We start from the raw sequence: 27,709 nt of genomic DNA, 5'->3' as shown, positions 1-27,709 counted from the left end.
AGATATGTGATTTTTTTTTTTCTTCTCTCTTTCAGGCTCGTTTCCATTTCTAAACTCTGATTTGATCTCGTGTGTTTGAGTCAGCCCGAAGCGGAAAGTAAACAAAATCCAAACACCGTAAAGTCGTGTGAGGTTTAATTTTGCCTCCCCGGACTTTATGATTTCGGCCTGCTGTACACACAAAACGGCCTTTACATTAAACTGAAAGCACGTGCACACGTGGGTTGAATGCAGTTTCATTGGCGCGTAATTACGCACGGCGGAGCGGTGACGCTCACTTGGGATTCCACCCTGATCACTGTACTTGTAACCGCTGTGCTTGTGTGGGGGCTATTCGTGTGCGTGTGTGGTGTGTGTGTGTGTGTGTGTGTGTGTGTGTGTCTGTGTTGGGGCGTGGCTTCTCTGTGAGTTTGAGTCCCCCCTCCTTTTTTTTCTTGCGTTTCTCCCTCCACTTCAAAACTGCTGCTGCGGGGGAAGTTGGTTGACACTGCGTGCGATACGAATCTCCAGATGACGCTGAAACGCTCCACAGATCAGTCGCTGCTGATGTGAAAACATCCAGAGACGATGTGCAGGTTCATTAAGGTGAGCAAAGATGTTCAGCGCCTTTAAATCTGATGGCACATTTACGCAGCGAGCAGGAGGACTGAGGGGTTACTGAGCAGCTATTACATATGTGCCAACTTTGCAGAAACGGTGAGCTTCTAACTTTTTCTTTAAATAGTAAAACGTGTTGTCTTTCTTTCAGGAGATGGCTGATTCTGCAGCTCTCACTTGTGGATTACTTCTGGATTACATCAGAAAAACGTCTTTACTCCTCTGGGACTAGAAACAGTGTTGTCCTCTCTGTGCACAGCCTGCAGGTCCTCGTCCTCCTTCAACACACTTTAGCTGAGATGAATACGTTCTACATCGTGATTGAATTAGTAATTGCTGTTCTCTCCATATCCGGCAACATACTGGTGTGCTGGGCTGTCGCAATCAACACCACTCTGAAGAACGCCACCAACTACTTTCTGGTGTCTCTGGCTGTGGCTGATATTCTGGTCGGTTGCCTCGCCATCCCCTTTGCCATAACCATCAGCATCGGTATATACCTGGACTTTTATGGATGCCTCTTCCTCGCCTGTTTTGTCTTGGTACTCACTCAGAGCTCCATTTTTAGTCTCCTTGCTATTGCCATTGACAGATACCTGGCCGTCAAAATTCCTCTGAGGTGAGTGCTCACTACTACTTCCGAGCTGTTTTCCTGGACTCTCCATCTGTCAGATCAGTGATGAAAGTGTGAAGGGTGAAGAAACCTTGATCCTTATCTTCACTTTAACTCACTTGTCATTGTTCCTCATCTGTCAGCAGGACTTTAATGCTGTTTAATCATTTGTTCATATTGAGTGCTAAATAAGCAGAAACACTCGGGACTTCTCTGCTGTTTTCTTAAAAAGCCCGCAGGTACCGTCACGTATCCCCTTTACAGAAGATTAATATGAGTTCTGTGACCGGACCCTTCAGTTTACAGCAGAGCTCAGTGGCTCCTGTTGTTTGATAGTTAATATTACATGATAATCAGACAAACCCTCTTCTTAAACAGGGTTTAAATCTGGTGTTACAAACAGATTATGCCTTAAAGTGCTTGCCCTATAATGTAAAACTGGTATTAGTAATTCCCGCCTTTATTCATTTCGTGATGACTGTAACAAAATCTTCATCTGCGTGTTTGGGTAATCTCTTCTGCTGCATCTACGACGCTCAGCATGCTGGCTGCGTGTCATCCGAAGCCTCCTGCAGCTCATAAAAAAACATGCAAAGATCTGGTGTGTGATGTGACAGCAGAGCGGGCGCAGCTGCTCGATCGATAGCTGCCACAGTGTCACTTCTGCTGAACCTCGTGGCGAAGGCCACCGAGCTCTACTGAGCGCGTCCGCCGTCCGCCTGAAGCGGAAGAGCTGCCGGCAGGGACGACACGCCGCTGCTTGATATTTCTGGGAATTGAGAAATACAAGCTTTTGTTGTGAGATGGGAGCTGTCTGTCGGCAGGTGCTGTTGTTTCTGGGGTTTCTCCGTGTTGGAGATGTCGCTTTCTCTTTCTTTCAGAAGTGAATGTTTTTAACCGCCGGATGTGGTTTTGGCACTCTGTTTCCATCAGACTCAAACGCTGGCTAGAAAGGACAGTTTGACACCAGTCTGGGATGAGTTGTTCGCCACCAAGCGAGCGGCTCGTAAAATTCCCCCCCGACAGATGGAAACCGAAGCGCAACACCTCTCGTTTCACCTCCTCACACACACGACGTGGAACCTGCCTTTAAAAGAGCAACACACTCACAGCGTGCTGTCAAAACTTCTCTACATGACATTTAAGATATTTTCATACACATAGTGTGCACTGAAAACAATCCCCCTCATGTGATAATAAGATCTGTGTGTGTGTGTGTGTGTGTGTGTGTGTGTGTGTGTGTGTGTGTGTGTGTGTGTGTGTGTGTGTGTGTGTGTGTGTGTGTGTGTGTGTGTGTGTTCAGCTCATGTCCACAGGCTTGTGTTTGGCCGGTCTGCAGGCCTATGGGACCTCGATTAGGTCTCAGATAAAAGTGTTTTTGCAGATGGTTTTAGTAAAAGTGAAAAGACCAGCGCCAGATGTTTGAAGTCCCCTGAGATAACAGAATCTCCCCCCCCCCCCACACACACACACAAAGACCCTCCTCCAGCCTCCAGCGATCCCCGTTCACATTTCTCAGAAAAAGACCCTCTGGCTACTTTGTCCCTTCGTCCTGGAGAAGCTCTCAGATAAACTTGAGCACATCGTGGACCTCAGAGGATCCTCTCCACCCTCAGCAGGAGCATCTCGCTGCGGTCGGGGAATGGGTTCAGCATCCGGCCTCAGGCTGCTGACTTAAACAGATTTCAGCTCCGGGATTTTAATGGGTACTTTCTTTGCCTTTGTTGCAGCACATGTAGGAGGGCGGTGGGTGTGGCGTTCTGCCGTTCTCCATGTAAATCCTGACAAAATGATAGAAACATGAGGAAGAGTTAGAGCTGAAGAACTGGGCCGGACTCTGTTGACGGCTGGACTTCAAACAGCTGATTATTATTCATGGTTTCCTCACGTGAAAAAATGGTGGGAAATATGATCCGAGATGCAGACATCCAGCATCCGCAACAATAAATACAGCGAGTCAGTGAGTCCTGAGATGACCCGGGATCATCTGCGGAGAGAAGAGAGCGATGGAGCGCCGCCTGATGTGAAACCACTGTGAAGGTTTGAGGTGGAGGACTGCGCGTCAGCGTCGTGATTAACCATGAGCGAGAGCGCTGCGGCTTGTCCAGAATGTAAAGTATCAGAAAGTGACATTAATCATTTGCAGTTTCAATCAGAGACTCTGGGTCGGACTTGACAACAAAGTCGGCCTTGTTTAAAGTCACTAACAATACACAGACTGGCTTTTTTGCTGAGCGTTAGACGAGAAGCTTGATGCCTCCCACGTCTGTTTGCTGAGTATGCAGCTAGAAAAATTAGTGGAGTCGAAGGGGAGAAAACCGCTGACCTGATTCAGTCTGAAGACGACAACTTCTGTCTACCAGCACCTCTGAAGATAAATAATGAACAAGCTGTCCGTACAAGAACAGAAACATACGGTGTATATGACCCCTGCACACCCGAGTGTGTAACACACCTGAGAGTCCACTAGAGGAAACGATGGCAGTGTCACGTTTTGCCTCGCCGACGCGTCAAAACTAAAGTGCCTCAGTTTTAAGCAGCAAAAACCACGTTAAGGAAAAGGTCGTGTTTTGGGTTAAAATCGGTAAAGTATACGCAAGTGAGGTCGCATACATCACGTCAGAGAGACGCGTGGCCTCGTCGTCAAGGCAAAAGTCCTTTTTTTCTGTTCAGTCCAAACATCAACTTCCTCCTTACGTGGACTCGATCACGTTTGTACCCCTGAATGGGAACGATCTGGTCGGACACGGTGTCCTCTAGTGGACTGACGGCTGTACTACACCCCGCTGGCGCCAAACCGTTCTGACTCCAGCTTTGGACCGAACTCAGATATGAGACCGCCATCGTCGAATTCTGGAGGGGGAAAAATATATAATATAACACCAAATATAATTGTTGAAATATTCCTTTAATAATCACATCGCGTTCATTTGCAAAAAAACAAAAAAGTGTTGTATGGACTCACGCAGATGTTAAAGAATGTATAGTTTCATGTGGTTAATATAAGGGATGTTTTGTGTTTGTATATTTACTGACAGGTTGAGCGATGAGTCAGCAGAGTGTAGAAGATCTTCTGTTCTCGTCTCCCTCTTCTGTCAAAGCAAATCTGTACAAATTCCAGTCTGTGTTTACTCTCAAATCACCAGATTACACAGCTTGTTGTTATTTTTAGAGAAACATCGTACAATTCACAATGCAAATGCTGCACGCCTCCGTTTACATGCAGCAACAAGCCGGCTGAGATGTCAAACTGTCCGTCGGTGTTTGATCGTGCAGGGAGCTTTAAACGGATGTTTTGTGTGCGTGGCCCTGTGTGTGTGTGTGTGTGTGTGTGTGTGTGTGTGTGTGTGTGTGTGTGTGTGTGTGTGTGTGTGTGTGTGTGTGTGTGTGTGTGTGGCCCGGCATAGGTCAGCAGCCCCGCGGGCAGAAGCCCAGACAGCAGCGAGAGGATGTATGGAGAGCGGAGCGGGTGGAAGACAGCAGAACAAAGACAGATGCCAGCGTGCTGTCGTCATGCCGCCACTAATCCGCTCAGCCGGCCGCTCGCTCGCTCGCTCGCTCGCTGCCACCGCGGACAGAAAGACAGAGAGGGAGATGGACCTTCTGGGAAATGGACTCTGTGCGGCCCGCCGTGATGAACGGAGAGTGGGAGGGAGAGGAGGGTGGAGAGGAAGGTGGAGAGGAAGGTGTGGCGTGCCGTCCAGCGCTGAAGCTTCCTCTCCTCTGTATTATTCATGACCTCGCTGTCAGGACGGAGGCTCGGCTCGCTCACCGATGAACGTCTGACTTATTCGTGCACGGAGCCGTTTTCCGCTGCGAGCTCCGCCGGGCTAATCGTTAAAGACGCCGGCTCGTTTTCACTTGCAAATTCCTCCCGGCTGAAACAGGACCTCGACGCCACTCGACTTCCTGTTCGTGTCGTGGAAGTCGGTGGCGAGCGGCGGCGCCCGCGCCTTCCTCATCGCGCTCGTCCTCACGGCCCTTAATGGGACGAGGCAGCAGCTACTTTACCAAAAGAGTTCTTCATGAAGCCCACAGAGACCAGAACCAGCGTTTTCTCCCGTTGACGAGCACATTCACCGGCAGCAGCCTCGTGTTGCGTCATCAAACACAGAAAGCAGCGACGCTGCTGGTGTGTCCGACACCAACTCCAGTCCTGACACAGCGTGACATTCAGGAAACGACACAAACAGCAGCCAGCGAAGCAGCTTCTGGTGGCGGACGTCGCTTCTGTTCATGCTGGCCTTCACTGGATCTCTGTGAACAGATCACAACAAAAACAGGGACAAACCTGGAACTGGACGATGTGGTCGTTCAACTTCTTCATCTTTGCTTCAGATAAACCGACTTCAGTGGAAGTGACGTGAAGCTTCGGTGTGAATACGGACCGGTTTTTGAAACAACGTGCAGCATTTCCTCTGTTTATCTCACTCGCTGGCTGTTTGTGGCCCGACGCCGGTCCGTGTTAGCGGCTGCAGTTCGGTACCTTTGGTTAATTACGGGACAATATTTGTTAACCTCTTTTTTTTTTTTTTTGTAATTTCCACCTGAAAAAAAACATTTCAACCATTTTCAATCCGTATCACATGCGATGTGAAGCCGCATCGTCGCGCCGAAATCAACAGACTCGGGGGAACTCTGAAATATAAAAAGTTCCTTATCAGGAGGATAATTATCATGAACCCAAACTGTAGATTAAAGAGTGAATGACTCGTTGAGAAATCTTCAACTGCAAAACTATCAAATGTGGTGCAACAGAAATGAAGTACAACAGATGTTACATCCGTGTTTGTCACATCGGGGCGACGCAGCGTCTTCAGTGAAGCGAGAGACGCTGAAGTTAACGGAGAAGCTTCTCACTGCAGTCGGAGGGCGTTTTCTTAATGTGGGCGGAGTCAGACGTTTGACTCCCAACCGAGGAGGAACTTCGTAAATCAAACTCAGGTGCTCGACACTTTGACAACATTATATTAACATCTACAAAAGCTTTATGAGGGTGACGGTACAAACTCAACTTTTACAGAGACCTCTGCTCACTGGTGTTATATTAATATACAGCACCGGTATAATATTTATTCATTATTTACACTAGCATGGTATCAGTTTATGATGTTTGTCTCACTTAGCAGGAGGATAATAAAAGGACATACGGGGGTGTGAATACAGAGAGGAGAGTGTTGCTTTGGAAAAAAAAAAAGTGAAACTACCTTTTAAAATGTTTAAACGTGTCGTTAAATATTCACAATAAGGAGTTCTTTGTTGATTGATCAACAATAACTTGGCAAATGTTTTGTTACGAGCACAAATGATTTATCAATATTTAAACGTCCACCATCAGCTCGTGTTTTCAGAAGGATCCAGAACTGATCATCGTAACAAAGTGTTGCTGCTAAAGTCCCGATCGAAGTTCAGATAGTGTGACTGCAGCAGGACAGAGATCAGATGGATCGGTTGGGACACCTCGTCTCAGACCGACCTCTGTGTGTGTGTGTGTGTGTGTGTGTGTGTGTGTGCGTGTGTGTGTGTGTGGGGGGGTGTGGGGGTGTGTGGTGTGTGTGTGTGTGTGTGTGTGTGTGTGTGTGTGTGTGTGTGTGTGTGTGTGTGTGTGTGTGTGTGCGTGTGTGTGTGTGTGTGTGTGTGTGTGTGTGTGAGTCACGACCATGCGACCGCTCGCCTGAATCACTTTGAGGAAACGGTGAATTTTGCCTCCAGCTGTGCTCACATGATGCGGACGATCGGGGCGACGTGAGCGTGACTCGGCCGGCGTCTCCACGGCGCCCGTGTGCTGCGGCTCTCCGTACGATCTCAGATCACATTTCTGTCGGGCCGCGGCTCGGCGAGGAACACGGCGAGTCCACGTGCGGCTTTGTCAGTCGAAAGCACTCGTCCGCCGCTCCCTCGGTCGGCTCTGAAAAACAGGAGGTGAAACTACGAGAGGACCAGAACATTTGTGTGTTGGAGCCGCCTGTGAAACTCAGCATCTGAACACACAAGTCGGCCTCGCGGGTCGTACGAGACGCGTTTATATATTTAGCGCCGTGTTTGCTGTGTGAATTGAAGCGAAGCAGGAAGCGAGAGGAGCAGCTTTCACTCTGAAGATGAGAACGAGCTCGGAGGAACACACGAGTGTTGCCTGACTGGGTGTCGTAAAGTTCCACTTTCATGATCGGAGATTTATGCTGATTGTATTGGGTCAATTGAGAGGCGTTCCTAATATTTTGTCCCTCCGATTAAAATGAATTAGGTCGACAAAATATTAGAAGAACGTTCAGTCGGACCCGACACAGTTAAACAGCAGCTCAACACATTAACATTAAAATGAACCGACTCCTCTCTGAATACTGAATATGAACATTATAAATATTATTATTATTATTATGATTATAATAAGGAGGATTTATTGCTTGTGTGTTGTTTTGTACTTAATGCTTCACCTGTCTGTGTTTTTGGCTGATTGCTGTATTTTCATCTTTTCGTGGACTTTTTGAATCGATCTGAGGCTGCAGTAGATACATACAGACCGCATGAGCAGCTTATAAAATATCAAGCCTGGTTTTAGCCCATAATATCCAACAAGTAGTTCAAATTAGTGCCGTATGAATCAAAGATGGACTGATTTGATTTTGGAGGTCAAAGGTCACCGTGACCTCACGACAGTCCCATATCTCAGGAGCAGAGTTATGATCGGGACCATAGTTCACATTTAGTTAGATGACTTGGTGACACTGATCTTTGGACCTCGAAACTGCTGATCGTGTGAATCTTCCCTGCTGTCGTGGTAAAACTGTGCGAAGCCTCCACCGTTGAGAATTTGTAGCTTCGTTGCACCAACATCCATATTTGAAGCATCGTCGACTGTCACGGCTACAACTCTTGAGTTTCTATCAGAATCGTCTCTGCTTAATAAATCCCTTCGAGTCTTGTCTACATATATTACGAGTCTGGACAGACACGGATGTAAACAGCAACTTGTCTGGTTGGTGGAGACAAACAGCCTTTATTGTAGTTTTAAATACATTCCGCTGTTCCTTTATTTAGTCAAATTCAGATTTATTTTTCTGTTTATTTCCTTGCATTTCTTTTTGCGTGGTATTTTTTCTTCATCCAACACGGCCTGAAACAAAAACCCTGAACATCGTTGTCAAAATCAATTTGGTGGCTTTTTACAAAAACAAGGCTGCCGACTGTCGAGATGGAGAATCTGATCTGTCCATTCTCCCTTTAATGTGCTTCAACTTCCGCTATTTTATTCATTCAAATGTTTCTTTCCCTGTCTTATTTCCTGTCTTTTTTTGTTGTTTGTTTTACACGACAAAAAAAAAAAAAAAAAAAACGCATTAAAAAAAAGAATGAAGTCCAGGTTTCCTGCAACGCGCTGCGTCTCACCGTGAGTCCACCGTGTTGCTGAAAGTAGCTGCTTCAGAATAATGTGATGCAAACTGCACAAACACCCACTCACAAGTCCTCCTCTGAGGGTGGAGGGATTATTTCATCACTTCTAGTGTGAAGTTTTGCTCGGATCGTCTTCATGACTGTCAAATCGGAGTCTTTTTAAAGTCCTAAAACAATAAGAAGAGGCAGGTGTTGAATTATCACATAAAAAAAAAAAAAAAAAGCACCCGGAAGATGATTTGTTCTCACCTGTTTGCACTGTTTTGTTTTCCCTATTTTAAAAGTGACATTGGTCTGAAACATCCTAATTAAAAAACTAAACGTTGAGGGTGACCTCTGCTGTGTTTCCTCCAGGTACAAGGAGTTGATGACGGGAAAAAAAGCCCGCGAGATCATCGCTATCTTATGGATCCTCTCCTTTGTTATCGGCCTCATCCCCTTCTTCGGGTGGAACTTAAAGTACTCGGGCTGCGGGAACGGCAGCTCCGAGGCCGGCAACGGGACGAGCGGCGGCCCCGTGGGGGGGGGCCCCCCGCGGGGCGCCCGGGACTTGCTGCAGAGCTGCGAGCTGCAGTGCTACTTTGAGAGCGTGGTGGACATGCACTACATGGTCTACTTCAACTTCTTTGTGTGCGTGCTGCTGCCGCTGCTCATCATGCTGGGCATCTACCTGAAGATCTTCACCGTGGCCCGGAAGCAGCTGAGGCAGATCGAGCTGAAGTGCGTGGGCAACGGGGACAACCACCACCACGGGCTGCTGCAGAAGGAGATCCGGGCCGCCAAGTCCCTCTCCATCATCGTGGGGCTGTTCGCCGTCTGCTGGCTGCCCGTCCACATCCTCAACTGCCGCACGCTGTTCTACCGGCAGCTGCCGAAGCCGGAGGTCGTCATGTACGTGGCCATCATTCTGTCTCACGCCAACTCGGCGGTCAACCCCATCATCTACGCCTACCGCATCCAGGACTTCAGGAACACCTTCCAAAAGATCCTGACTCGGCACTTCCTGTGCCGCAAAGAGGAGCTGTACCGGAGCTCCAACGGCAGCAGACGCAACAGAGACCAGATCCACATGACCATCGACCCTCTGCTATAGGACGCCACTTTACGTCGCCGGCGGTTTTAACCGAGGTTTTTCCATGTTTACAGAACAAGGGTGTGAAGTGAGGAAGACGCCTACCGCATCCAGTATGTGGACATTTATTTATGAACTGAAAGCAGTGACGCGTCGAGTCGAGTCTTGCGTAACGTTTGTGTCGTGAAGGATCTTGAGTTGTAAGAAGCTAACTGGATTTGTAGGACCGTGAACAGGATCCAAACTTAAAATGCTCTTCGTCATTCAAACACTCCTCTTCTTCACCCCGCTATATTTTATATTGTCAACATTAAGTGCCCGTGTTTCATAATTTATTTATTATAAGACCTTGTTTTTGAGAATGTACAGATTAAAACGATGTGTGGCTCGATCTGTACTCGTGGACCCTAAAGGTACAGTAGTAGTAGTAGTAGTGGTAGTAGTAGTAGTGGTAGTAGTAGTAGTGGTAGTAGTAGTAGTAGTAGTAGTAGTAGTGGTAGTAGTGGTGGTAGTGGTAGTAGTCGTCTTCTTTAAAGTGAATCCATCACGGGGAGAAGAGGAACTCTTCATGTCAGGATCCAAAATTAGAGACAGAAAACAAAACCTTTGTATAGTAGAAATGTTTCCAGTGTCATCTGCTGCTCAACGAAGTGCCGGTGTTTGTGGCCGTCGCTGTGCGTGTGCAGGTGGAGGACCTCGGCACCGTGTGCACCGTCCTGCATGTCGGAAAGAACGAAGTCAAGAGAGCAGCAAAAATAAACGAGAGGAAAAAAATAAATAAAAAACAACTCATTTCCAGCATGATGGATCATCTCTCGCAGCCTCGGAGGTCACGGACTCGTCGCGTGACCCCGCGTGGCCGAGATCCACGGGAAGTCCGTTCGTTTGTCCTACATGAACACGGCGATTTGAATCGGCCGTCGTTCATCTAAACCAACCTGGGTCTCAGCTGGGATCCTGAGGCCCCGTCAGTGCAGTCAGTCCTCCGCGAGTCACCGACTGAAAACAACACGTTGTTTAGGGTTTAGCTTCACGGAGGACCTATTTGTCTTTGTGATTTCTGAGTGACCGCTCGACGCTCCTCCGTGTTCGCAAACATCGACGACAAACTGCGTGAACCAGGCAACACTAAGGAGGCCGAGTCTTAACGCTCCACGGTCCCAGTGAGGCGACGCTGCTTTTCAGGCCCGATGCTCCGCCTCCTTTTTTCTTTCTTTTCTCGGTGGAGGTTGACGTGAGCTTTAAATCCCGGAAAAGTTCCGGTTGAATTCAATCGGAGGAGCAGAGATTTGTTCAGAGTGTCTTTTGTCATTAAAAACCAACCCTGACAGCCATCACTACACTGATGAAAACATTGCACTGAGGTTTTACGGCCTGTCCTGTTCGGTGTGCTTCACGTGCTCCACCGCCTCCCTTCGTTCGTGTCCAGTGCACCACCTCTGACTTCAAGGGCTACACCACCGGAGTGAGACAACGCTTTAGTACATTCCAATGGAGACATCTGCACTGTAACTGCAATGTAACCTTGTGTTATTGTCTTCGTTGTAAAACAAAAAAAACAAGTACTGTAGCTTTCCGGCTTTCTACGATCTATCGGTTAATGTCAAACTATTGCCTTCTTTTGGGTTTTAAAGGACGATAACGAGCTGACGTGGTTCAACATTCCTGCCTTTCATTCCTGTCGGGTGTCGTTACTAATCAGGACAAACATCCAACTGATGTTCGACTTTTCCAGCAGCCGTTCTTCTCTTTAAACTCTTACTGCTATTTAACATGATGCAATCTGTATGTACGGTGAATTATTTTGTTAATAAAGGCTGTTTATATTGTTAAAGGCCCGTCTTTATTCCTCACATCTTAGCAGTCACATTTACAACACAGCGGAAACATTGTTTGTGCTTTTAAAATGTCTCTGATGACGCTTCAGATCCAAAGATGCTAAAAATAAACCTGCATGTCCTCAATGAACAGATGCCATTTCCTTGGCAACAGATTAAAAAGAATAAATAAATAAAGCAACATCTGTTGTCTTTCCGAGACAAACTGGCCGACAGAGTAGGAACTGTGACCGTGTCCTCTCTGTGCTGATCCAAGCTGTCCGTGTCCAACGTGGGCGCCTTGTCCCTCTGTGTGTGTGTCCCTCTGTGTGTCTCCCACCTGTCGTCATGGCGCCGTCGTCCCGCTGAGCAGCGTGGACATCTGCTGATCGGACACGCTCTCCTGCTGAGTCACGGCCGTGGCCCGACACAGGTAGACGGCCAGGATGTGTTTGCACTGCGAGAGAAAAAGAGGCGCGATTCATCACATGAACTCCGGCATTCAGAGCGACTAATGACGCGGACACAAAGCTGTGATGACACCAGTAATTTAAATCCACCGTAAACAGTCGAGCCGCTCTGCTGAATAATCTTCATTAAGGAGTGTTAAACAAATCAAATTATAGACATCTACATGAATGAAAGAAAGAAAGAAAAAAAAAGTTGAGTGCATTTTATTTCCCAAATGGATGTTTGTGTGATAAATAAGTGACCCCGGGTTGATTGTGTTGATGAGTGACGCGCGGCTCTGTATCACGTCTCTGAACACGCATATTATTATCAGTATTAACTCGTTAATCATCGGCTTGTTTTCAGCCGCCTGCTCGCAGCATTTCCACACTCACGCTGTGTTTTATATAAACGACTCCAAAGGACAGTGAGGTGCTGCGGTTCGTGCGGACCGTTTATGAGCGGATCTCCTTCATGTCGTCGGACCGACTCGTGATCACACTCTCCGCCTCTCCGGAGTGTCGTCTGCTTTTGACCACAACACACTCGACTCCAGCTTCATCCAACAAGCTGGAAAAAGTCGGAGCGGAGTTTTTCTGAGTCTGTGAATGTTTTGCTGCTCGCCTCCGTTTCTCACACTGATTATAGCGGCGTCCTCCGGGGAGACGAGTCCGCCCGACGGTCGGAGGAGGAGCGGAGGTCGTTCGCCGGTGACCAGAGAAAGACACGACCTGACCACGAGACATCTGTCGCGCACGTTTCACCGAGCGCTTTGTCTCCGGTGTTCTGGGATACACACTTGACTGACAAGTCAACACAAAGGCTGAGAGGAGTTTCTTCTGTGTGTAAATACGACTGTCAGACTATTCGACACCACCCTAAAATAACGCTGCACCGTGTTTCGTTTCGTTTCGTTTCATTTCATTTCATAGCACCTGACACTTTCCATTCATCCCAAGCTGTATTTATTCATTGCTCTTATTTTCTTTCTTATTTTATTGTACACGTATTCGTTCTTATTGTGTGCACCTTTTTGTGTTTCTATGCTGCTGTGACGACTACATTTCCCCACTGTGGGATTAATAAAGTCTAAATCAAAAATAGACTTCTCTATCCTGAAATGTGAGTTCAGCCCTGCAGGACTTATGCACACGTAGGTCTTCAGGATGTTTTTCTTTTTTTATATACTACCAACTATGTACTCTAATTTCCACTGTGGATGTGGGAGCAGGTCCCTCCCACTTTTCAAAATATGTTGAGGTGTACATTGGTGGGTTATTTGGGACTTTGAGTGTCACCTCTCAGGCTACAAATAGGTGACAGCGAACTCCCTGACAGGTGGAGGAGCACCATGTGGAGGCTGCAACCTCATAATCTACATATCAAAGTCTATATTCCGCAAAAACGATGCAAAAACTTAAGACCATTAAAATACTGAATATTAGAAACAGCAGGAAAGGATACACCAATATTAATCTAGATTAAACAAAAACTAAGTTAGCAGATCTTTTTTACACCTGTTTTGCGGGTGATTTATTAAGAGTAATTGCATCATTGAAATGAGGTGTAAATCGCTTTAAATGAGGGGTTTGTGTGTGTTAAAGTGATTCCAGCAATGGAAAACAGAGCGACCGCAAAAGGAAATCTGATCCCATTAAAATTAAGAAATATAAATAGGGGAAAAAATGGCTTCATAATAAAACGTCGGCAAATAAAAGAGGAGCGACGGTGGATGAGATCCTCCAACAAACACCGATCAGCAGGTCCAGATCTTTCTGTGATGAGCAGGTGACTTTTCATTCAGTGTCTCGCGAGTGCTCGTGAACCTGATGAGGGAACCTGTGAATTCTGCGGGACTCATTCAGGACCTCTGACAGCTCACCTGAATAACGGGATTGGTGGGACGTCCAAGCAGAGATACGCTGGAATGACCCAGAGGCAGGAAAATGCTGAGTTGTAAGAAGTTTTGACGTTGCTGGTATTTCGTGGCTCCTCCTTGTTGTTGGCTGCCAATCATCATTCAGTTCATTCAATAACTCAGAAATGTCATCTCTGGACAAACGATATGTCTGAATAGTTTATAAATTTGTCATCTCAAAACAATATCTCACGGGTGTAAAACACGTTTTTATCTTTAGTTTCCTGCGTCTTCTCACCACAATAAGAGCAGCCGTCTCCAGATGTTCACACCTGATTAACATCTTCAGTCGTACTAAAATACACAACAATCACTTCTCTTATTTCTACTTCCAGTAAATATCGATGCGGGTGCTAAATTGTTCTATTTGAATGTTCCTTCCCAGTATTTTGCACCCTTAAGCAGAAACGGCCAATGTTACATAAGCATGCAGGCAAACACGCAAAATGGACAACGTGTGTTAAATTGAACATTTGAAAGACGCGATCCTCACTGCACGTCGTTAGTAGATCAGACGGGACATTTTTTTTGCGGGTGGTGTGAAGTTTGCGTGTGATTTTACATTGTTAGTAAATCAGGCCCCAAGATGTAATCTCAAATAGGGCGTTAAAAACACAGCTGCTTGTACAGATCTTTATTAAACTATCTTTAATACGAAAAGCCTGATCTGATTTCAGAATAAGGTGCTATTTAGCAATATATTTAAAATGTTATTTTAGGATTCGCACATTTTGTGACACCCCTCCTCCCTCCATTTGTGAATCCAGAAACAGATGAAAGTAACACGTGATACTGTGTGTAGCACAACGTTTGTGACAGTTTGCGTGAAGCTCACCAGCAGGCCTTCGTTCCTGCGCAGCACGGTGTAGGCGAAGGCCGGGCACGGGCAGTAGTGACAGGACAGGAAGCAGGTGTACAGCCGCCCCGAGCCTCCCATTACCTGCAACAGATTCATGCAAAGCACATTTGAATACCTGGCAGAGTGTGTGTGTGTGTGTGTGTGTGTGTGTGTGTGTGTGTGTGTGTGTGTGTGTGTGTGTGTGTGTGTGTGTGTGTGTGTGTGTGTGTGTGTGTGTGTGTGTGTGTGTGTGTGGACTTTTTTGAATTATACACAGACTGCGATCACAGTGCTGTTTGTGTCGGCAGCCGAGGGGCCGTGAGGAAACATCTCCAATGTGCCTCAACGAGTCCAGACATGAGCTCTGAGAATCAGAACAGGGAGAACATGAACTTGTTTTCCAAGAATCTTTTTCTCATCCGTGTCCATTGACAGCCTTAAACAACCATTGTAGCTCTGACGCTGATAAACTTCTTGGGAGTTTTTTTTTTTTTCATATAATCTCTGAAACTTTGTCTCAGATCAGTGATGATGTCATCTGCAGAGAAGCCCTGCAGCTGCTTCGTGTGTGAAAACAAACTGTTCACACATTAGAGCAGCAGTCACGAGATGCAGCCCAGCTGTAAGGTCCAATCTTCATTCCCCATCCGGTGGCCCTCGTTCAGGAGTGCATGCTGGGTGGCCTTCAGACTACAAGTGGTAGGGCTTAAAATCTCCAAAATAAGGAAATGGGACACCACTTGTTGTTGATTATTAATTAATATTTTTAAGCCTCATGGAATTTGATTAATAAATGTATAGAAATATACAGTATGAGATAGTGTATCTCAGAGAATCAGCTGTTAATGCTCACAAACAGGACTTCATTCAGTCTGTTTAAACCAGAAATAGTTTTATCATCCAAAGCGAGACTTCCAGGTTACCAAAAATAGTGTTATTAGTTATTTTATGGACCATTTTTTATGTTCTGCTGCTTCAGTTTCCAAAACATTCTTATATCACCCCGTTTGGAGGCCAGTTTGAGGGCTCGATGACCACCGACCACTCAATCTGTAAAAGTGAGAGTGTGGTGTGTGGTGTGTGTGTGTGTGTGTGTGTGTGTGTGTGTGTGTGTGTGTGTGTGTGTGTGTGTGTGTGTGTGTGTGTGTGTGTGTGTGGTGAGGGGGGGAGGGGGGGGGCTAAACCCTCCATTCAGATCCACTTATCTGCCTGTAAAATGTCAGAGCTGTCTGAGCTAAATATGATCCTGTGAGTTTACAGGAATAAAGGATGTGGACTCTCACATGTTCCATCTGTGGGACAGACAGGAAGTTCTTTGGGTGAAGGTGAGGTTGCTTCCAGAGTTATCTGGAGGAGATGAGGTAGAAACGATGCATTTTTAAACGTACGGATGTTTAATGGCCTCGGCTGACACAACCTCCTGTCTGCGCCCCCTCCCAGCCGCCGACAGTGATTTAAGGCTCGTCCTCATGCGCATGACACAAGAGGACATTAAGTCGGCAGATTAGCTTGACACGTCACAATAAGTAATGCGTCCCAAGATGGCGGAGGAGGCGCCATTATTCTCCAGAGCTTCGATAAATTACCTTCCTCTATGACCTACAAAACTAAAAACACCTCATTTGTTCAAAGTGACACTTCATTATAAATAAGGTACAAAGGAGACAATTACATGGACTTTAAGCACCGTGCACACCCTGATGGGGATCGAGGCAGTAAAACTGAGCCAGCGACCGAGCCAAGAGCTGCTAAAGTTTCTAAAGAGCAGAGATTATTGAAAACCAGCTCACACTCGGGCTTCTTCCTGCTGGTATCCCAGATAATGTGGCTCTGCTGAGGCTCACACCGCAAAGCTGGCACCTAATATGATCAAAACACACAACAAACTGCGGGCTTCCTCTGGCTGGCAGGCGTCCAGGCTTACAGCAGCAAACACTACAGTGAACGGTGAGAGTTAAAGACTGAACAGAGTTCTGGCTCCGGCTCGGCCTGAAACGCTGGCTCTCACGGGAATACTTCTGGGAAAGACACGGAGAGCCGGATGGGCCGGAGTTTGGACAGCCCTCTACAAAAAGGGCTTCAGGGACATTTAAGGCTCTGGGAATGTCACCGAGATACTCAGCCGCAGTCTGTTTATCTGCATCACCGATCAACACCGACCAACAATGATCTGCTGCTTCTAGTTTAATTCACCAGCGTTTCAACAGCAAACTGAGTCTCACGTGTGCCGACTTGAAGCACTAAAAAACACCACGTAGACTTTGCTTTGGACTCCACTCAGGAGAATCGTTGGACAAACTAACTCGCGCTCTTTTGGCAAACGGTATCCGTTCAGCTGCGTCGAACGCGAGCTGGTCATTTCTTTTCCGGAGCGTCCTGCAGCTACAATGTCCAATGAACCTGAAGATATCAAAACAGGGAGTTTTACCATCTTGATAGCCAACAGAAGCGTGCTTCAAGCTTTCATGTTTTCTTTCACCGAAATCAAAGTCATTATTGTTTGCTTTTTATAGGAAAGTCAGTAGATTCTTCTTTTTCTTTTCTTTTGGATAAATCAGTTTATTTTCTCTTTAAAATGTTGTTAAAATCTGAACTGCAACCAACAGCTCAAAAACCCAAATAAGAACCAGAAACCTCAATATTTAGTTGCACAAAAGAGGGACAATTCAGACAGTTCATGCTTAAAGCTGCAACGATCAGTTGATTAATCATTCAATGAGTTGACAGATACAGAAAAACGATCTGTGACAGACGATAGATTTTCCTGTTCCAGCCTCTCAAATGAAAAGACTTGCTGCTGTTTTATTGGCAGATTAAAGGTCCCATATTTTAATTTTACTGTCTTTTTATTTCCAGACTTTTGTGGTTTTCAGTACCAAAATCATCCTTAATATAGTTTTCTATCTCATCTCTGAGCTTCCCTACCGAACACGTCCCGGTTTCAAGATGAAGCCGAGACACATTCAGATGCAACGAGTGGGAACGCTCCTCAGTTGAAAGTGGAAAGAGCCGTTTTCACAGTGAATTTAGATCTGGTAACACCAGGCTGGCAGCAACAGGCCGTTTGTGTCTGTGTTTTTAAGGTGCATTGATATCAGTGATCCTCTCTTCTGATTGGCTGCCTGTTTCCTGAGTGACGCACATCCAGGCCAATCACAGGATTTCCATGGTGTTCGTGCTTTGTAGCTCTGAGACAGAACGGCCGCTCTGTGTTTTCGTCCACATAAAAGGTTGGAAAGTGGGATGACATGAAATGCAGCCTGTATGTATTTCTCTGTTGACTGAGCATTTTGACACTTTAACAGTATTTACAACACCTTTATAATTAAAATAGAAATGGGAAATCTGAATTTATACACCATGGGACCTTTAATAAATAATGATGCTCTTATCAGTCCTTTTCCTGTTTATACATTTGGAGTTTTAGTAATGTGACAACACACCACTCATGACTTCTGTTTCCCAGCAGGTGTAAGTTCCTTACGAAAAGGTCATTGCACATTTACAACGAGATGTGGGGAAAAGTTCCTGCAGTGAAATGCCAAGTTTTCATGAGTTATTCATTCCTTCTGAGAGCAAACAACCACGACAACATGAGCAACTCGAATGGAAAAAATATATTTAACGGGAAATGACAAAAACAGCTGAATTTATTAATTTATCAACTTCTATCTCAGCGTCTCGTACAGAGTATTTAACAAAAGTGTCTCTGCTGCCAGGATACACATTTCATAGTAATGTCTCCGATTAGGTGATTTTTATGATCTGCTGAGAGACATCTGCTCTCCTCCTCTTCCCGTCTTACAGGATGAACTCTTGACAAATAGGTGAATAATTACAAGGGGAGTTTTATTTCTAAAACTCACTTTCAGAGCTTTAACATCATTCTTCTAACTCACAGTAACAGGCTGCACAAACACGGCCGACCGGAGCAAAGACACAAGTCCAACCTGACCTGGCTGTCATGACCTTTGACCCTCACAGAGGCATCGTCATACACTTTGGTCCACGTTTTATTTCTTAGAAGCCAGAGATCCGTCATTACATTTAGCCAGAAGCTAAATGATATCTTAATGCGACGCCAGCCATCTTCTGGTTTCAGACAATTATGTGGACAGACTTTTCCATCGGCTGCCTACTGAGCAACTCGGCATCAGATTTAAACCAGTCGGACGACAACGTGAGCTCAGTATTTGCAGCGAGGCTTTGAGAGACCATTTATATCCACTTGATGCATCGCTAACTGTTAAAACATACAACAGAGCTGTGAAGATCACAGAGCAACACTATTATCAGCATAAAGTTTATGTTGTAAAACCTTTCTTTGAAGCCGTGTGCTTTACTTTGTAAAGAGAAGTCTGTGTTCAACTACGACAGGTTTGATTGGCTCTCACAGTTATCCATAAAATGCTCAATATATCCCATCAACCCGATTAAATACTTTCTCATTACACTCTAAAATGCTTGTTTGTGCATTTCTGAATATTTGGGTGGTTACCGAAATATTCTGGATCAATTTTCAGATTGCTGTTATCATAGATTCAACAGACAGGGTGAACAGCGATCTTCTGAACACTTCAACATGCTGAAATCGATCCCCGGTTCCTAGTTTTAATGCTAAGCTAAGCTAATCAGCTGCTGGTTGTATCTCTATGTAGTTATCATATGGCACAGACCGCACATTGGTATCAGTGTGTTCCCCAAAATGTTGAACTGTTCCTTTAAGGGTTGTTTACCCATGATTAATCTACAGCTGTGATTGAGTGACAGCCTGAGTGATAAACTGAGATGTTGCAGAGCAGAGAGGGAGAAATGTGTGACCAACTGGGATGTCACCCGCTGGTTTGTGAACTGCTTCTTTGAAGCCTCTTGTCTGACATTTTGATCAGCGCCATCTTTTTTTTAATTCATTTTTTGGGAAGCAGAAGTGACCATATTTGGACGAGCTGAGGAGGAGCGACTGAACCCGAGAACATGTCAATCAAACCAGGCACGCCCCCAAACATGCTTCTGTTTTAGGCCTGATATATAATGAATTATGAAATGATTTTCAGAAGAACCACCAGAACACTGATCAGATGAAGGGAATTTAACTGACACCAGAATGACTTTGTATTTCATGAGAGAAGTGCATTAAAATCGACCTCTTTGATTATTCATCGCAGCTCGAGAACAGACAAGAAAACATCAAAACCTCAACGAGAAATAAAATGCTCGTAGAGTTACAGACCAGTGCGAGAGCATCGAAGCATGTAAAGACGATTACATTAATCATTTCCTGTATGTACCCCTGAACAACAGACGTCACACAGCTTCGAGGGGAACGAGGTGAGACGACTGAGACTCCACAGTTGAAAGTGTTCCAGCAGAACAAAATCCGTCTTTATTTAGCTGCATTGTATTTTTTGGTTCCTTTCATAAAACTATTTTTATAAGAGCCTGAAGGAGTTTACAGGAAATTTGGGGCACAATGACCACAACCTGACTGGACTACTTTGTTTCTCCCACCACAAGTAATGCTGCATCCTATTGAGGTCGAACTTTAACGTCGAGGACAGCGTGACTCAGGACAGATTTCAGAGTAATAGCAGTCCTTCTTCTATGAACTCATTCGTATCAGTTGATAATATTCTTTATTTGTGAAATGTTTTTTGTTTTTTTTTAAGAACTTTTAAGAGCTCACTTCATTAAATGCAGGAAATACTGAGACAGGTCGTGTTTCTGAGGTTTGCGATGACACATCTGTTCAGGTGTAATGAGATAACATCTTCTATTGTATCCTCGAGGGTCGCTGTAATAATCCACTGCTCAGTGCCTCTTTTATACAACTATAAAATGTCACACACACGTCAGGACTTCACTACTGGATTATATTTAACGGTATCTAACAGAACAAATGGAAACTACAAATACTTTATCCAAAACACCATCTGTCACACTTTTCTTTCACACCAACTCCGGTCCCTTTAAAAACCCAGCAGGGTGAAGCAGCTTTTACTTTCTATACTTTCCACATGTAACAAGCTCCCTGAATACCTGAAGTCAGCGTAAACTGTCAGCTCATTTAAATCATGGCTGGAAATATTCATTGCTTCCTGTGGCTTTTCAATTAATTAACTAATCTTTACTTATTTATTTGCTTGCTAGTTATTTATTATCTTTTAAATGTAATTCTAATGTCGTCTTGATGTCTTGTATTAAATGTACTTAAATAAACCTGCTCTTTCTTGGTTATAAAATGTTTGACATTATGTAAAGATAAAACTTGTTACTCAGGCGAAAAATCCAGACACGTAACAGTTGGATTTAGAGGAACACAAATACTTTGAATAAATACAGTAGTTCTGTATCTCATACATGTTGTAAACGGCTCTGCTGTGGAAAACTGTCTTTGTGGCAGTGATTGGATGTTACTTCACAAATCAGTCATTTTGTAGGATGAAATCTTTGGAAGTGAGACTACTGAATGTAAAGAAAGTGTGCTGACAGAAACAGACCTGGAAGATCCTGCGTCCGCTGGGAGAAGACAGACAGGTGACGGCACGCTGGTCGACCAAGTCCAGAGCCGGAAGCGCACAAGACCCGAAGACGAACTTCAGCCTGGAAGACATGAGGCAGTAAACGAGTCGAGGGAAAGACATCAAGACACCCACGACGTGTGTTGTACTTTTACTGAAGCGATTGTATACATGGCAACGTGAAAATGTGACGTGTGGAGCTGCAACGTCAGCAAAGCAAAGTCATTCTTTAGACAGAAATACTAAATATTTTATTTTATTTTATTTTATTCTCAAATTTAAGAAATTACTGAATTTGTCTTTGGGTTTCAAACTGGTGGCACAGTTTTTTTTTTTCCAAGATTAAAAGACCAAACGATTCAGTGAAAAAAATTATCAAAAGAATAATCAACACATGAAATAGTCGACAGCTCCAGCCCGATTTTTGCAGATAAAAGACATGTACTTGTTATACATAGACAAACTGCTCTTTGAATCCGTGCATTAGTAATGGGCATGAGTGTGATGAGCCCCAAAACCAAAAGCTGCCTGCCTAACTCACAGGATGTGGCCGTGTTGATGCAGACAGGCAGCACCCCTTCACTCTCCGTAATAAAAAACATGTTAGGAAATGCCTGCGTGAAGACACACAGCAGTGTCACGACACTGTGTCTCAGTGCTGTGTCACTTTGGGCAAATCCAGACTGTGAAAAAGCATCTGTCGTCCCCCTCAGTGTGGTGTCTGCTCTTCACACCCACTCAGACTCAGCCATGTGCAGACCGGACATCTCGACTCAGATGACTGCTTTTATTGGCAGTTTTAAAGTGAGAAAAACAGTGAGTGAAAGCAAAACGATGTAACTGGTGGCAGAGCTGATGTAAGGAAATGTGATATTTGATAAGAAATGTACACTTACGCAATTAGCAGGTCATTGGGAACTGCAAAAAGAAAACATTTAAAACTTAATTCCACAAATTTAACAGAAATTAAACTTAAATACGAAGTTTCACAGAAACATCAGAGTCTGCAGAGAGTTTCTGTCGGAGAACTCACTGACACATTTACATACACTAACGTGCAGTTACACAATTGGGAATTTGTTTGGATAAAGACAAACATTAACTCGTTTAGGTTAACTGTGTGCTTCCTTAAAAAAAGAAATTATTAGCCACTGGAGAACTGGTGATGAGATAATTATATAATGAGAGCCTGATGTTTTCATTTTAACTACTGTTACACAGGATGTTAATCAAAAAAACAAAATAAAAAACACCACATATTTACCTGATGGGTGCAATTACTGATGGTAAAGAGCTTTACACATACAGGAGAGTTTAAGTGGAATTTATTTTCTCACTCAACACTGATAGCTGTGAAAGTGATAAAAATTGTAGGAAAAAAACAACAACCTGAACTTAAATAAAACTGTGGGATTGCTTCTTATGGATTATATATTTGACAAGTTTTCTGTCTCCTGCAGCAGCGACAGATTTGATGGTTACGGAGGAGAGAGTTTACGTCTCATGATTGTCTCAGATAATACAGGTAAAAAAAAACGTTTTTAAAAAGTGTTCAGATGGCCTCGGGCCAGGCAATACCTCAGACAGGCTCGGTGCCAACTCTCTAACTTGCACAGATGTTACTGCAGTAAAAAGAATAAACCCACTTAACCTGGGAGGCCACAGCAATAAATAGAAGCGTGTGCTGTAGTTTGGCCATTTAAGAAACCACAGTAAATGAATGTTAGTGTTCTGGTAATGAAGGCTATGAAGGCATACAGTGGACAACATTGGGATAAAGGGCGTGGCAGGGTGCAATCCTGTAGTATGGACAATATAAACAACTTGACTTGACTTTGTTGTAAGTCTTTATTGGCATAACATTCCCTTATTTCATAACCCTGTCAGATAAGAAGTGATCAGGGACGACTGTGTTGTGTGTAACTAATAACTGAGGTGGGAAACCCGGTCATGAAGTTGTTGACGTGTGAATTGCAGTCGTTGGTGTTGATGTTAGTCTGAATAGAAATACTACTAACAAACAATGGGTGAGCTGCACCTGAGTGTCCCAGTGAGGCAGCGTGAATAGCACAGGTGTGAATAATGAAATCTGTGGTGACTCAAATCCACTCAGCTGCTTCTGTTGTGTCGCATTGAAACACGTGAATAGGACATAACCAGTGCTCGTCGTTGTCATTGTGCCATCTGAGCTTTTCGAAACATGAGAGGTCAACATATCTGCTGAGGAAAAAAGTCTGTCTGCTCAGCAGTGTAAACCTGGACAAGTCAATAATAACACAAGTCTGGGAAAACTACTGGAGTTGAAACGTGCTCCTGCAGCGCCCCCTACAGCCCGGATATTAAACTACGTCGCTGTAACACCAAGGAGCAAACAAATGATATCAAATACTACATTAACTTTACAGCGGAGCGTATTAAAAGCGGCACTTTTTTCTTTTATTGGAAGCAGAAATGTAAGTAGTTCTTCCTGAAAAGAGAGATTTTAACGTGAAGTGCGCTCAGAAAGTCACTTTCTGCCAGCTGTTAGCTCGTGTTGCTACAGCTACACTTACGTGAAAACTATCACCGGCCGAAATGCCGTTTATTAAAATATATTTCCCTTTGTTAGTGTCGTCTTACTTTGAGACGTTTCCTCGTACGCTTTCTGGATATCTCGGAAAAGTTGTTCAGCCACTGCAGGTAGAAATGAAGGCATGTTCAGACCGTTTAGTTTCAGGAAGTCTTCAACTTCTCCAGCCAATAAGCTTGGACCAAAATATTACGACTTCCGGAGTTGTGTTTTCCTTCCAAAATAAAGGTTCACTGCAGACACGGACACGTTACAGCACCAAAAGCACAGATACGACCAGTAGCACTTGCTCCATCTCACCGAGGTGTTCCCCTCCCAGGATCCTGAATACTACGTCATCAATACAGTCCAACACTTGAGGGAAAACAGGTCATTATTAAACCTGTGGTTTTCCTGATATAAAATATCTGCTTATGAAGCAGACCTATATCAGAGCTCTCACAATGGCACACCTGCATGGAAAGCAGTCACTATGTTTTATAATAACTGTGTCTGAAACCAAGTCTATTGTACAATAACGTACACAGCTGAAGGCTCTGAACAGTCTGGTCCTGTGACTCTCTGCTTCAAGCTTCTTTAGCCCATCATGAACAGAAGGCCTTCATCTTCACTGAGCACATAAAATATGCAGACAGGTCTTCTGTAAAGTAAAGCACAATATTTATGAGCAGCTGACTTTACTTATGGCTCATGTTTAAATGTCTGGATTAAAATATCAGTCTGACTTCAGTAGAAATCTGTATTTTAAATGAACCTTTTCCCACACCGAGCTCCGACGTGATCGTTTTCATTTGTCTTTTCACAACATTTTCTGCGCGTTAACAGTGATTCAATTAACATCTCTGCCTAAATCACCTTTAGTTTAAGTCTGAGAATCATTATTAATGTCTCATCTTGCAAACTTGCAAGGGATAGTTTGAATTTAACATTTTTTCAAACAAACCATGAATTCCACGTTTTAATTTTGTATCAGATTCATTTCAAAAATAAAAATGAAATGGAAGCTTTACTGTACACCTCAGCAGCTTAAATTATTACCAGTGCACAAATCAAAAATGAAATAACAGCAGTTGATTAAAAGATGGAAAACCTATTTTTTTTAAAAAAACATACGTATTTCAGTGGTGGAGATCTGATCCACTTTATTTGATTGGTCTGAACTCTTGTAATAGCCTACTAAGAGACATTGTGCGATACAAACATTGCATTTCAACATCATAGGATACACGAGTTTTCAAGTCTCAATTCCAAAACGACAAAAAAAGTCACCACTGTGTGTTTGATAGAGAGCTGAAAAGATGCTCCAATTCTTTTTCGGCTTTATGTTGGATTTCTTTAAGATTCAAGTTTGTAAACTTTTTTTGTCACTGCGTCTGTAAACACATAACATCCCATCTATAACAGGATGAATAACAAAGATGTTGAAAATGACAAAAGAAAAATCTGAACATGTGCTACGACAAATGATTCGAAATCAAAGTGAAAGGAAAAAAAGGAAATATCAAGTTTAGAGCAGAATGGATTCGTTAACTGAGCAGAGTGTAAGCCATAAAACGCCAAAATATGGTACTGTTTCACATATCTAAGAAAAAAAAGACGTTACTGCCATTTATGATGTTGACCTAGTAAAAGTCATATTGAAAGCTTTATGCCTGTTGATTGACACAATGAAAGATTAAATGGTCACGGTTTTGAATCACCATGACAGCAAACATCCAACGGTACCACACACTTTAAAACTGTAACTGAAGCAAGTGCCACAAAAAAACAAAACAAAAAATGTATGTACCAGCTACGAGAAAAGACAGGAAGTCAAAACATCCAGATTTCTGTGAGTGGTGGGAAAAGTTAAAGCACATCTTAGTATACTCCTGGGCTGGAGGTTGAATAAGTTACACAGCAGGTAGTATGCTTTTTGTTGTCAAAAGCTACAAAGCAAAAAAAAAAAGAAAAAGTGCAACAATGGTGCAGACCATTCTTTAGGTTTGGTTAGTTTTGTCTTTTTGTGTAATGGAAAGACAATTTACAGAGTTCAGATTTTTTTCAGGACAATATTTAAAAAAAAAAAAAAAAGTGGGACTACAGAAACAAATACAAACATCAAACATCAACGTATATCTCTGAGAAAATTAGTTAAAGCTGCCTTCTTTCTCAAGTCACAAGGCATGGCAAAAGCATCCAAAAAAAAAAAAAAAAAAAAAAAAAAAAAAAACCTTCCTGACATACTTTTTTAAACCATGACAACATTGCAGAGCAAATCATTCTGGACAGGTTGGAAACAGAAACAGCAAAGAGACGTGTGACACACCACAGTCAGCTCTGTTGAAAGAAAAAAAAACAACAAAACACGTTGGCTCACTTTCGTTATTCAGACGGGGTCCAGGAGTAGTCATAAGGATATCCTTTCTGGCAAAATTAAGCTTATATCAGACTTTTCACCTTTCTGCTGTGACACCAGTGTTCTCAACTTTGTTTTGAAGACATTTCTCTGTCTAGAAGGGGTGAGAAGTTCTCTCTACCGGCGGAGAGTTACCATCCATGCATCATCTCCGCCGTGTGGACAGGCATCAGATGCTGTTTGAAATGTTAGTCTTGCGTGTTTCTTTTTCTCCTCTAATGTCCACAATGTTCAGGCTCTGGTGGTGCTCGGTGGAGGTGCGCAGGGTGGCACAATCTCTGTTCTCCACTCATGGTCAAGTACAAACCACAGCTCCGGCCTCGCAGCGTCGCTATGGAAAAAATATTCGATGGGTGTCGGGTGGCGGGTGGGGGCGGGGCGGGGCGGGGTAGGGGTTGGAAGAGACCAACTGGTAATCAAAGATTACACCCCTACTCTTCCCATTTAAGGTGGATCAATTTAAAAGCAACATTAAAATAAGAAATAATCAAGTTAAGAAAAACACTGCAAAAAGGTTACTCTATTTAATACAATGATTTTCTTAAAGACAAAGTATATCTTTACAGAAATCAAACGAAATTCAGAAATAGTTTCTTATGTTGTTTCTTTTTACATATTAAGTTCTTCATCTTTACTATAGCTCATGTCATCAGGTGAGTTTGATTTCCCCGACAGGCTAGGTGAGTGCTTCCGGACCAAAAGCAAAGTCTTGTTCAGGAGAGCCCTGCCTGTCATAGGCTGCTGCTTGTGCTCTTAGCTAACAGCCAGGGGGCGCCATAGCACCAAAAATAAAGAAGACACCACCCCATTTACTTGTCACGCTCGCCTGTGAGCGAGGTTAGTTCTGGGAGAGGGGGGTGAACAGACAGACCTCAGAGCAGGCCTCTCTTCTGGTTGTCAGGCTGGAGCGAGCAGGGCTCAGTCGTCGCTGTCATCAGACAGGGACTCGTATTGCGCCGACAGCAGAGACTGCCACACTCGCTGCTGGGCCACCGGGGCTCCGGCTGGAAGCTGCTGCTGCTGCTGCTGCTGCTGCTGCTGCTGCTGCTGCTGGCTCTGTATGGAGGGGGAGGCTATGGAGGTGGGTGGCGTGTTGCTCAGTATGCGCATGGTCAGTGGGTTGTAGGGGAACTGCATGGGTCCTGAGGAGAGAAGAGAGACAGGATGTAGATGAACTGGTTCCAGGTCTGGGATGTCCCGACTCTGACAGTTGAGTCCGGGCAGCTCACCTGTGGATGAGGGCCGGTCGTCCCAGCTCCACTGGGGTTGAGCTTGTCTGTGGTAATCTCCCTCGGAGTGGACGGAGGACACTGAGGAGGGACGCTCCCCTCCAGCGTAGGCCTGTCCCAGGTTAGGGGACTTGGATTTCCGGCTGCTGGCTTTACCCTGCTTCTGCTTCCCTGCAGATTGAAATGGGCAGAATATGTGAATCAACAACATGTAACACAAGAACCCCTCTGAACATGTAATATGTGAGTGGTGTATGTATATTATGTAGTTTAATGCCTGTATGGATTTCTGTTTTTT

General features: G+C 44.3%; 3 protein-coding genes across 12 annotated transcripts in view; 1 reads left to right on the top strand and 2 right to left on the bottom strand.

Moving 5' to 3' along the window:
- The first annotated feature begins 372 nt into the window (after positions 1-372).
- adora2b (adenosine A2b receptor) lies at positions 373-10,627 on the top strand. Its single transcript, XM_069700708.1, has 3 exons — positions 373-585; positions 749-1,216; positions 8,957-10,627. The coding sequence occupies exons 2-3, from the start codon at positions 897-899 to the stop codon at positions 9,693-9,695; spliced, it is 1,059 nt and encodes a 352-aa protein (XP_069556809.1). The 5' UTR covers positions 373-585; positions 749-896; the 3' UTR covers positions 9,696-10,627.
- Positions 10,623-24,036, bottom strand: zswim7 (zinc finger, SWIM-type containing 7). The gene is made up of 5 exons (XM_069700709.1): positions 23,835-24,036; positions 22,112-22,133; positions 21,195-21,297; positions 14,695-14,799; positions 10,623-11,948 (listed from the first exon to the last, which is right to left on the bottom strand). The coding sequence occupies exons 1-5, from the start codon at positions 23,908-23,910 to the stop codon at positions 11,838-11,840; spliced, it is 417 nt and encodes a 138-aa protein (XP_069556810.1). The 5' UTR covers positions 23,911-24,036; the 3' UTR covers positions 10,623-11,837.
- An 873-nt stretch (positions 24,037-24,909) lies between these two features.
- Positions 24,910-27,709, bottom strand: part of ncor1 (nuclear receptor corepressor 1) — a 55,403-nt gene continuing 52,603 nt past the window's right edge. For all 10 annotated transcript variants that reach the window (XM_069700696.1, XM_069700694.1, XM_069700700.1 and 7 more), the window contains 2 exons: positions 27,412-27,582; positions 24,910-27,324 (listed from right to left, as the gene is read on the bottom strand). In XM_069700696.1, coding sequence (XP_069556797.1) covers positions 27,101-27,324; positions 27,412-27,582 — 395 coding nt within the window. In that variant the 3' untranslated portion in view covers positions 24,910-27,100. The remainder of the gene's footprint in view (positions 27,325-27,411; positions 27,583-27,709) is intronic.

This window comes from Brachyistius frenatus, unplaced genomic scaffold (genome assembly GCF_029030835.1).
Source record: "Brachyistius frenatus isolate BFR_SWC_R1_liver_20210118 unplaced genomic scaffold, ASM2903083v1 Contig_34, whole genome shotgun sequence".
Lineage (NCBI taxonomy): Eukaryota > Metazoa > Chordata > Actinopteri > Embiotocidae > Brachyistius > Brachyistius frenatus.
The sequence above is the reverse complement of the archived record's forward strand: the minus strand, read 5'-3'. Positions and strand labels throughout refer to the sequence as shown.

Bases quoted from the DNA above. Each gene is read 5' to 3' on its own strand.
- adora2b (XM_069700708.1), top strand. From the start codon at position 897: ATGAATACGTTCTACATCGTGATTGAATTAGTAATTGCTGTTCTCTCC. The intron at 1,217-8,956 runs GTGAGTGCTCAC...TGTTTCCTCCAG, and splicing joins GCCGTCAAAATTCCTCTGAG to GTACAAGGAGTTGATGACGG.
- zswim7 (XM_069700709.1), bottom strand. From the start codon at position 23,910: ATGCCTTCATTTCTACCTGCAGTGGCTGAACAACTTTTCCGAGATATC. The intron at 21,298-22,111 runs GTAAGTGTACAT...CATGTCTTCCAG, and splicing joins CCCAATGACCTGCTAATTGC to GCTGAAGTTCGTCTTCGGGT. The intron at 14,800-21,194 runs GTCTGTTTCTGT...AATCTGTTGCAG, and splicing joins GCGGACGCAGGATCTTCCAG to GTAATGGGAGGCTCGGGGCG.